We start from the raw sequence: 12,128 nt of genomic DNA, 5'->3' as shown, positions 1-12,128 counted from the left end.
TGGGTCCGCTGAGGAGTGTCGTGTTCAGCCATGCGTTAATGGCATACTGCTGAGCATTCAGAGTCTCTCAGTATTAACGGGCGAGGGTATGGCGGATATTTTACAGTCATTCAGTAAGCGGAGAGATTTGGGCAGTTTGATCCTTCTTGACATTTATGGTTTGGGTGGTTCCGCAGAATTATGGACCCCACCCTTACAAAACATGACGGAACTTTGGGACTTGGATTTGATTTATTGTTTACTGCAGAGCACTGACATTGAATACCTTGCTGCAGCAGTAAGTCAATTGCCACACTTGGCCAATGTTAACCTTTCACAAAATAGGACATTGGGTGGTACCGCCAGTACGTGGGCGGCAAGTTTGCAGAGGATGATTCACCTGAAATCACTCGATTTATCTTCATGTGAAATTAATGAACATGATATACCACATATTGTACAATCGGTCGGGGAAATGCAAAATTTGGCCGATCTGAACCTTTCAGACAATGTACTCTTGGCTGGTAACGCTGGGACGTGGGCGGCAAGTTTGCAGTCGATGATTCACCTAAAGAAGCTTGCTATGAGAAATTGCAACCTCATGAGTCGAGATATGAAATATATCGCTACGTCAGTAGGTTGCATGCAGAACCTAGTTGATTGTGATTTCAGTAGTTACTCCGAGAAGTGGTGTGTACAGGCATGGGGTAATGGCATACGACTGAGCATTGCCGGGTTCTCACTAACCGGCGAGGATATGGCGGATATATTACAGTCATGTAGCAATCGGAGAGATTTAGTCAGTTTGATCCTTGATGGCATTCATGGTCTGGGTGGTTCTGCAGGTATCTGGACCCCACCCTTGCAAAACATGACAGAACTTCAGGAGTTGGATTTAAGTGATTGTTCACTGCAAAGCACCGACATTGAACACATTGCTGCCGCATTAAGTGAAATACCAAACTTGGCTGATCTTAACCTTTCACGGAATTTGAAATTCGGTGGTAATGCCGAAACGTGGGCGGCTAGTTTGCAATCGATGATGCAGCTGAAAAAGCTTTCTATGGGACGTTGTGACATTCACTGTTGCGATGTGAAATATATCGCTAAATCAGTAGGCCAGATGGTGAATCTGGTGGATTGGGATTTCAGTAGGATTCGACGTGTACAGTCATGCGATAATGGCATGCAGCTGAGCATGGAGAGACTTTCAGTAACGGGTGAGGATATGGCGGATATTCTACAGACATTCAGTAATCGGAGAGATTTGGTGAAGTTGTTCCTTTTTGGCACTAATGGGTTGGGTGGTTCCGCAGGTATCTGGACCCCACCCTTACAATACATGACGGAACTTCGGGAGTTGGATTTAATCAACTGCTCACTGCAAAGTACTGACATTGAACCCATTGCTGCAGCAATAAGTCACATTTTAACTGTAGAATCCCTCAGCCTTGCGAGCAATCGTTCTTTGGGTGGCTGCGCAAAAACATGGGCTCCCAGTCTGAAACAAATGAAACGGGTTGTCAGTAGCCTGAAATTGGGCGGATGTGCACTGACAGAAGAAGATAAGAAACACATATCTGAGGCATGGGGAAGTGGAGTTTGTTTTGACTCTATTATATGATGTGCATTCCCAAATATATCATATACTAAAGCACAAGTATATGATGCAATGTTCAGATCAGTCTCGAAGTAACAACACAAGTTATTGTGAAAAAAAAACACCTAAGAAACGGTGTATTGTGTTAAATGCATTGTATGAACGCAATGTATATACACGATCATAAATTGACAAACCCTCGCTAGTGAACAGCCAAATAGAAATACATCCAGTTCAATAAATTCATGTGCTACCTCTGATCAACGGGTGATGTTGCCTTTGAAATATTATTTTTGTAGGGTAAATATATATTTCTAAAATGGAATATATAAGAATATTAATCCGGGGAACAATGAGAGTATGGCATGCAATCAGCCCACGATCTTCCTGAAAAATGTGTTTTTTATGACTTTGTGTAACCAACTTTGCATGAGAAATCGAACTGTAATTTTGAAAGTGTACATAATTATGGAGCGCAATTAGTTAGAAAGCTAAAGATATTTCTGACAATGAGCCACGATGTTTGTATCTTGTATGTATCTTTTCTTAACCCAACTTTGTACATATGTTTGTTTAGCCTAACTTTGTACGAGAAATCGAACTGAAACTTTGAAGTGTACATTTTTTTTAACGATTTATATTGTGCCATCAAAATAGTTTATCATAAACCGTATATTTTATGTGACTGATTCTGAATGTCTAAAAAAGGTCTCTCATTTATTTAAATGCTTAAATACCATTCAAATGTTGTACCGGTATTTAATTATTAAGGTGGGCACAGAAAACCTGTCCAATGAGACCAATTGTAAACATGTATAGACAGACATACATACGTACCTGTATAATGCGGCCACGTCAGTCCATTCCTCTTAGTGGATGCACACGTTATGTGTACGTAGACAACACTAAGAAATTTAACACAAATAAATATTTAATTAACGTCAAATGATGACTTGTGGAGAAAAAAATACTGGAATTGCAATTTTGCCTTAAAAAAGGCATATGTAATGTTATTGCTTTATTGCAGTAGCTCATGGAAATTGGAATAATTCATGATCAAATGTGTGATGTCATTTCAGGCAGAAGCCTTAATGCTACAGCTATTTCAGGACACAAATTTGGCAGATTTTTTGATATTTTGCTTTCGTATATAATTATCTGTTCTTTGGTGATTCGTTGTTTCAGTAAATGACATCAGGCCATTGAGAAAAGTTTACTCACAAATGCTTTCAAGGATACACTTTTGAGTTGACAAGTTTGACAGAAAACAGCTGAACTGAACAGTGTCTTCCTGAAATGACATCACAGCAACAGCGCCTTCATTTGACAGGAAAAGCAACGGGAATTTTAAATGTTTAAAGGAGTGCACTTTTCAATTGAAAGGGGGGGGGGTTGACAAATATTTGTTATACATTTAAGAGGATTAGCAAAAATGCACAAAATATGTTCCCAAGTAAAGGTATTGTCATGGGCCCTTAAGACACCTAATTTGTAGTACTTCATATAAGAACAATTACTAATTCTTCGGTATGGATTTTAGTTGCTTGTAGTTTCCAAGAACTAAACCAAGTCTAATTATAGAAAACAACATGAATTAAGACACCTAAATGGTGATACTTTATATAAGAAACACAACTAATTCTTTTGTGTGGACTTTAGTTGCTTGTAGTTTCCAAGAACCAAACCAAGCCTAATTATAGAAAACAACATGAAATAAGACACCTAAATGGTGATACTTTATATAAGAACAACAACTAATTATTCAGTGTGGATTTTAGTTACTTGTAGTTTCCAAGAACTAAACAAGCCTAATTATAGAAAACAACATGACACCTTATTGGTGATACTTAATATAAGAACAACAACTAATTCTCCAGTGTGGATTTTAGTTGCTCTAGTTTCCAAAAACTAAAACCAAGCCTAATTATAGAAAACAGCAAGATTTGTCTAGACACTCGTGTTTGAAAAAAAAGAAGAAATAGTCGCAATTTGTCAGTGACTCGGTTACTCAAACTCTTGAAAGGAATCATGCTATTCACCATCCAATGAACGTTTAAAACAGAAAAATAATTTGCATTTAATTTAATTGGCAGTAGGCAATGTTTTCATTTCGAGAAAGTTTGTCTTTCAGTGATGTTTGGGTTCACTGTTTTTATATTGATCATAATGAAAATAAATGATTTGGTATTTTATATTAATCATTTTGGACTGAAATAAGTAAATGACACATAAAGTGTTACTGTGGAAAAGAAAAAAAAATCATCTCGTTTGTATTTGCTTTAAAAAATAATAGTAAAGGGGTATTACAGTAAAAACAAATCATATATCTATCAATTGTATCCTAATTATCCCTCTCTTTAGAAAAAAAATGGCCACCACAGCCCACACCACTGCAGGGCAGATAAGATATTAAATTAAAACCTTGGTTTACCTTCTTTCTTTTCCTTCTTTTTTCTTATTTTTTTTTCTTTGGGGGAGTTCTTCTTAAGTTAACCTCCAATCTCAAGCTTGTCATTGAAGCCCACCATAATTTTGAAAAAAAAAACCTCCACTTCTTTCCAAAACAGAGCAGCTTCAGGTCCGGCCACAGTGCTTAGACCCTTTTATATTATCATACTAATTATCAGTAATTTTGTTATCTGGTAAGGAAACCAAGAAATCTTCAATAGCACCCTGAGCACACTTGCTCCTAAGCCTGAACAAACCTGTAGAGAGAAGTCAATGTTTTTTCGTAGGTGGGAGGAAAACACCTATTGATATTCTTTATCAATAAAAAAAAATCACAGAATCAGGCAGGGACTGAAAACCCAATCCACATATTGGCCCGGTGGGAATCGAACCCGGGTCACAGCGGTGGAAGGCGAGGAAAGAACCCCTGAGCCAACTGATTCCCAATTATGATTCTCCAAGAAAACAGATATTTTTTCTGCAAAAGCAAAAAGAAGTAGAGTAAAGAGGGGGCCGCATTTCCATGCCCCTCCCCCTCGGAATTGTTGTTATAAAGTAAATTGTTGTTTCAGCACGCAGAGTCTGTGACCCCACACCACCCCCCCCCCCCCCCCAACTTGATATGCACAATCAAGGATACACCATGAAATATAACTATTGCAAAGCACAGCTTCAGCACACGTTGTTAAATTATTCCTTAGTGTAAATAATTTTAGGAATATTCAATATTCCTCATAACGTAATCGTAATCAATTTCTCATCTGTTTTTCATATTTGCCAATAAGGAGGCGGATCCGGTCACAGTCTGTTGTCTTCCCTTAGCCCCGTGAATGTGTCTCAAATACTGAACTTCTTCCGTATTGCAACCACATAGTAATGTATGCTAAATTCCATGAAAAGCTGTGTTTCCTGAAGTTAGACTGTTTTTTCCCCCTTTGTATACCCTTCGGAAGCTACTCACCTGGTTAAAAGCATGCTGGAAAAATCAAAGTCTCTACGCCTTAATATGTCTATAGCTATCCTGTAAAGAGGGAGCACAACTTTTTCAGGAGATTTAACAAGGATATGCACGAGACTAGTATAGTGTGTGACTCTAAATACGTAGGCACCCCAGTACTGGAGACACATTAAGGGGCTATGGTCGTAGTAACCCCCAAAATAATGTGCCCAGATCAATGAGGGCCAACAGTACAAGACATCCTCCGAATTTAAAATCTAGAAAAAAAACCCCGCATAACTTCGTATTTAGGAAACACGATTTTCAACGAGATATTGCATGCATTGATGTGTGGCTCACAATATGGAAGCAGTCTGGTATTTGCCACGTATTGCTATTATTGCACGTTGGAGAGGCATGTGCATCATGTCACGTGAAACCATACAGTGACACGGTGCGAGAAAACAACTTCAAATAACTCGCTCAAATGACGCGAAATACTCACGAAAACACACCAACAGCATCTAAATATCGTCTTCCATTATATACAATTATTTGATGGGTGAGAAACGAGCCACCATTATCTCAAAAATATGACGAATGGTCGGCGAAAGGCCAGTCACTTCTCAGCAACATGGCGACCCACACGAGACCGACAAAAGGCTACAAGAAAGATTACACAATCACAACGCCCTATTAGAAAAAAACACTCGAAGTAAGTACATTCATAACACAACTCGTTCGTGCACATTCACAACAGCGATCAACTTAAAAAGCAAGTACTAAATAGATTGAACGATCTTTGGGGTAATATTAGAGTTTTTAGTCGCTGCACTTTGCACTCTGCATCCTTTATGAGTCACATGGTTATGCCAATTTATTTATAATGGCGAATCCTGCTGAGTCTCCACCCTAGACTCAGAATTATGACGTGCTTGCATACGTTTTGATTTTATGCGGAGCAAATCAATCTGACTTGAATTTGTAGCTGGTGCCATGCGCGTCAGCGTGTCGGCGCGTTTGGCGTCGAATGCGCTTTGCGCCGGCGTTACGCGTTTGCTCACGCAATCAGTTAAAATGTTTAAACTACGAATACGTACAAGCATTCATACAATACTAAATGTTGCGCAAGCTCAGTTAAAGATGTCCAATGTTAGTGGTCGGCTCCAATTTGAAGAACTCGAACTCATAGATCAGGATACAACTGAAACCAATGGAATGTCATCTAGGAATGCTTCTCGCAAGTACTGTCATCATCTTTTGCACAATCTGCTCCGCCAGTGTTATAAACGACAATGAGTTGAACATCTTGTCGAGTGAGCTGTCTGATGAAGGTCAGATTAGATTTTAGATTTTAGAAACATGCAAGTTAGGCAGATAGGGCTATTGGATCATCCCCTGCACATTTTTGTCGTGGTAGGAAAACAAACAAAAAACGTATTTTGAGATTTATTTTACCTACCCAACAACCACAATGTATATAATAGCACTACAAAACCAGGCGTTTTAAAATAATGTGTATTTTATTGTAAGGTTTAGACGCCGCCAGTACAGTCGTTTGACTGGTTCCGCAATCGCAAATCGTCTGAAGCGTCTTGTGGCGAAAAAAAACGAGCTTTCACAGGAAGCTACCTATCTATAAATTTGCGCAAATTACTCACCTACTTTATGATATTAATAGTTTTCTGCGATCGTTTGAAAGAGAAATTTGCCAGGACATTTTGTAGAGGTCGGTGCTTTGAATAACCTTTCCATCAGTACCAAAGTTTAAGTCCTTGGCGTTTTGTCTTCCTGAAAACGAGAGCTAGTTTTCCCGAAATTGCGGAACTGGTCAAATTGCGGAACCGGTCAATTGACGGTATAAGATGGAGGCCCTAAGCTACATCCGTATCATGAACAGCGCCCCTTGTAAAATGTGGTGTAGAGCAACCCCTTCCCTGTTTTTAATTTGGCACTGCATGCGTTTGCCTGCTGTAAATGGTGCTTTTCAAACCAATTTTTAATGCCAAATCTTTGACAGAATGTCGTAAACTGTTGTCCGTTCTTTACGAGCGTCGGCAGTCACTGCCAGCGAGGAGTCGTCTCCAGCACATCCGGGACATCACGGGACGATGTGTGCTGGACCTGGAGCGATGGTTGGACAGCGAGGCCAAGGAGGGTCTAGCGCTCACCGAGCTGGATGAAGCCCTCCGTGACATCGGCAAACCAGCACTCGGTCACCGTGAGCAGTAGAACCTTTCTTTTATTATTCATCATCATCATCGCAGTCGACAGCGAGATCTCGTTCACAACGCCACTTCAGGTGCCTTTATCCCTAATTATGTACGGAAGATGTTCAATTTAACATCGGGTGTCTCTGCCAATCACATCAATGTAGTTGAAAAGTCTTCGTACCAGTCGTGTGTCCAGCGGGGGGGGGGGGGGGGGACTTTTCCCCCGTTGGCGGATTGTGTCGTCATTTTTTTTCACCAATGATTTTAATAAATGTTTATAGAGTTCTTCTGACATCAATCCCTCCAAAGAAAACCCGCTCAACAACCATAACAATGCGCCTTGATAACGTCCATATAATATGCAGTATGCATAGTAATGGTCAGTTTTGAAGACCGCCCCCATTTGGAAGATGGGTCCCCCCCCCCCCCCCCCCCCGCTTTTTGACTTGCGGAGGGCAAGTGTCCGGAGAAAAAAAAACATGTCTACATTTCGGCGCGGATGTGCGGTTCCCCCCCCCCCCCCCGACATCAAAAGATGGACACGCTGCTGCTTCGTCCTCAATAGACCGCTTGCAGACGCGTTCGATAATTGACGCGCTAAGGTGAGCGACGCCATGTTATGGGACAAAATTTGCGTGAATTGATATACGCCTGTCCCACAACATGGCGTCGCGCGCCTTCGCGCGTCGATTATCGAACGCGTCTGCAAGCGGTCTATTAGGGCACGGAAGTCTCCGACATAATACATCAGATATGGCCTGGTCTACAGCACGGTAGCCAGGCCCGGATTAAGTGTTTCGTAGGCCCTAGGCACCAGTGTTCCGAAGAATGGAGAAGGAAGGGGAAAGGAAAAGGGAATAAGAACAAAGTGGAGAATGTAAATAATAAACACCGCTGCCGGCGCTGCTCAAAAACTCCGCGTAGCTAAAATCAGGTTCTGAAACCCATGGCAAAAGTTTGTACATTCTGTCACGTCGGCACAAGCTGCCGCGCGAAGTCGCTTCATAATTATGGGGGTTGACAGCTAGAGCTGTGCAAAACACAAGAACGTGCTCGCTCGCACAGTTACGAATTGAGCTGATTCTTATTAGTGACGACTCAAAATAACGAGGGCAGGCATATTTCGATAGAGAGTCAAGCTACATTTTTGATATTTGCGGCACAGAGCATTTGCAATCCAAAAATTACCCGGGGCTCTTAATCGTTTCCGTAACCCAAGCCTTCAGGGCTTCGCGCTCGCATATACAAAATTCCACAATATAGGATTTATAGACCCCCCCCCCCCCCCTCGCAGTCTGGGATTAGGGAACTGGCCTGAATAAGGTTTGCGCAAACGTACTGAGTATGTACATGCAGTTTTGCGACAAGAAAATAAAGACAAAAAACATAGCTGGATTGAATTTTGTATTTAAAATTAATTTCAAACGATTTACAGTACAAGCTTTCAATATAAAAACATAATCATTCTTGCATTTGTCCTCCGATAGGAAAGAAATAAAATAAAACAAAAAGTTATGTGGCGATGGCCAAGTCTTCAGGAGTCGGACTTATGACCCTAACTCAATGAGCCCCTTACCGACTTCCATATAGAACTCTTCCGGGACTCGGTACCCGGCCCACCACACCTCCTTCCCTGTCCATCCATGTAACTTGAAAGTCAGGCACCATAAAGGGAGGAAACGAGGTGGCACCCTAAGCCTTGCTGCCGAGTCAGCAAAAGAACCCCGTACCTATACGCAGATGCCAACCTGGACTTCGCAGACAGTCCCAACTTGTGAGTCAGCTTACCGACCGACCGAGCTAACTGCTGTTGGTAAATGACGACGGGAAATAAATACTCTTAAATGACAAAACTGCGGGCATCGAAACCCCAAAAAAAATGACACCAAGCGGATTCGAACCCCTAACCCTGGGTCCGCTGTCAGACAGCTTAACAACTAGGCTGTTTCAGTAGGTGCTTTTCTCTTTGCGTTTAAACATAATCCTTACCTCCGCAGTGGGAGAGTTACTTTGTGTTTCATAGCTGCACGAAAGACGCACCAGCATAGCGCTATACACATGAATGCTGTTACGTAATTCTTTTCAACAATCATTCTTATGTACGGAGCAGTTGACTATTCAGAGTCAGTGCGAGCAATTAACCTTTATATTCCAAACTCGTCCTTATTCTGTCTCATCAATTGTTTCGTGTCGCTCGTCTTTCGGCCGGCACTGACATATCGCGCTGATTGAGTAAAATTCTAGCAAGTTTCCACCACCTCATTATATTTATATCAAACTACAGACCCGTTTACAACATATTTACGAGGGAAAGTTGTTTGTCTGATTCAAATTCAGCTCCTTTAGCTAGCTTGGGAAAATGCATTTTTTCTTGTACTTACGCTTAGTCGAGGGAATAATACCATTATAATACAATGTCACATTAACGTCAGCCGGTGGCATGATTAGAATCGTGACCACGCGAGTGCAAGGACGGCCAGTGACGTAAATTTGTACTGGCGAGTGTGTGGGGGGGGGGGGGGGGGGGGGCGGGGGATGAACCAAATCCTACAGGTTTGGCGATTTACAATGCCGAGCGCTAGTAAGAGTTTGCCATGGAGAGTCAGTTTTTCAAATTACGGTCGACAAAACCAGGCCCATTTCAATGAGAGTCATTAAACAACTTTAGCTTAGTGGTTATAAAGTCAGGTATAGCGTTCAGCCGCCTTACAAAAACACCTTATTGATACAAAGAAAAGAAAAGCCAAATTTATAGTCGAATCATACGCTTACGAAACTACTGACCGGGACAATTTCAAATGTCCCGCGCTGCGAATTTGTCGACCATCTCCCACAACGCACTAGGAAAAATGAACTCTCCGTGGCAAACTCTAGGTGGCACATGAAACGCCCGAATTTGCCCGGCCGTGGACATTCGAAAGGGGGGGGGGTGGACACCACATTATACTGGGACGCTCTTTATCAATTATGTATACTCGCGCTTACATTTTTAACCGTGAGCAGTATATCCTTTCTTTTCTTACTAGGGGAACAGAGCTAGCCCAGGTGGACTCCCCTACTGCACTACGTACGGAGGGAGAATGCAATGAAGTCTGGGCGTCCAACCTGGGCTACGAGCACACCATAATGCCCCGAGGCACACACAATAAATCTTCCTCTTAAACAAAAAAAAAATTACTCTCACAAGTGATCAAGGCATTCATCAAATTCAAGTTCGATTCATCCACTTTCACAAATTTCTGTTCACAGTTTTGTTAGTTATCAAATCCCTCAAAACATTATCATCCCTGAAAGCAATCTTGACGCCCATCGCCATAGTCGAAATGAGGCCTCCACTCCATTGCAACATAGAGCAACTTTCAGGAGGACGTCGCTATACCACTTTTTTCAAACTCAGCCATTGGGTATTCACAGCCTGGATCTGGGCAACTTTACACAATAAAAATAGCCGGTTCAGTGAGATGAACCCCGACACGAGAATAACTAAACCGGCTATATTTATTGTGTAAAGTTGCCAGATCGAGGCTCTGCATGCCCATGGCGGAAGTGTGAAAAGAGCAAATTGGGAGGGGGGGGGGGTGACTACAAATTTGCCGACAAGACATGCCTGTTGAAAGGTACAAAGGATTTTTCACCCAGTCACCCTGGCCTCTTTAAAATCGAAAAGTGTCTTCCTGATCCTATAAGGTGCGCTGTTCAAAGCGGACAGTCATGGGCATTAGATCAGACGATGGATCACCCCTGCAAATTTGCCGATGGACGCAATACTTTTCCCGGCAGGAGGACAATGCGGCCGACAACATCGATTTATGTGGGGGTTCACATCCCATCTGTGCATGGACGGACACGGTGTATGTCCAATCTAATTTAATTCCTGCGATAACAATCATTGGGTTTATGTCTGCTTGTTTTCATCTGTCTTTCCTTTTTCCCCCAGAGATCGCAAACGAAGTTTTCGCAGAGAAGACACACAGCCTCCGGAATCTGTTTGGCCGAGACGGGCGTCTGGCCTCCAAAGATATTTTCCAAGAACGCCATCATTAACAGGAGCTTCCCGAGATTTCATCAGACAATGCATCGTTTGTTTTGAGGAGTATAGATAAGATACGACATGGGCCCTACAATGTCACGGACTCCCACAGAAACTAACTATGAGTACTGTCCGACACTCGTGGCGCAGTTCATTGCAGACACCCGAATACAACCAAGTTCGGCAAACGACTATGAGCTCCGTGCAACAGCACCCATGCACTCAACGGTTAGACTTGGCCAAAGTCTGAGTTACGAGTGGTCTTTCAGTAAACGCACTCATAACTACTGCATGGTTAACAACCTTAACGCGCAGAGCTTCTAGGCCGCCTTGCTCCACCCCCATGTGGAGCAGTAGGGCCCAACCGGGGTCACGCCTCATATTCTCTGCCCCTATAATTATACAATAGCATCTCGCATGTGCAGTCACACTGTAAATCAACATAATACAACTCTATTAAGGCAACGTAAATGATTGTTTCATGTGAGTTCAGACACCCAGAGTTGGTCAATCTGCCTTGTGCTTGAGCACAGTCGATGAGCTATGCATAATATTCATTCTTAACACTCAATCAGCGTTGTTTGCCCATTCGCACAGATAGAGCGTGATTCTTCCTATCTTACGACTCATCTTAGGACATAAGGTGATAAACAAAACCCAGACTTGGGCCAAGTCTAGAGATAAGACAACCCTATGACAGATATATTAAAACGAGTCCGACCGTGTTGCAAAAAAAGTTATGACGCATTGAACACATTTTACGTTTATTGTTCCTTGGACAAATACAATTGTTCCTTGGACAAGTTGCGATTTAAGACGCGTCTCAGCATTTCTTGAAATCAGCCCAGGTTTTGCGTTCGGGACGGAAGCAGAATTGGAACTTTTGTTTCTTGAAAAGGGTCCCCAATTTTTTTGCCGTTC

The 12,128-nt window shown here is 42.1% G+C and overlaps 1 protein-coding gene across 1 annotated transcript; it reads left to right on the top strand.

Annotated features, from left to right (window-relative positions):
* The first annotated feature begins 6,085 nt into the window (after positions 1-6,085).
* LOC119725349 lies at positions 6,086-11,305 on the top strand. Its single transcript, XM_038196747.1, has 3 exons — positions 6,086-6,298; positions 6,985-7,185; positions 11,115-11,305. The coding sequence occupies exons 1-3, from the start codon at positions 6,178-6,180 to the stop codon at positions 11,219-11,221; spliced, it is 429 nt and encodes a 142-aa protein (XP_038052675.1). The 5' UTR covers positions 6,086-6,177; the 3' UTR covers positions 11,222-11,305.
* Positions 11,306-12,128: the final 823 nt, after the last annotated feature.

Source organism: Patiria miniata, unplaced genomic scaffold (genome assembly GCF_015706575.1).
Source record: "Patiria miniata isolate m_02_andy unplaced genomic scaffold, ASM1570657v1 HiC_scaffold_19, whole genome shotgun sequence".
Taxonomy (NCBI): Eukaryota; Metazoa; Echinodermata; class Asteroidea; order Valvatida; family Asterinidae; genus Patiria; species Patiria miniata.
Note: the sequence above shows the minus strand (reverse complement) of the source record. Positions and strands in the feature narration are given on the sequence as shown.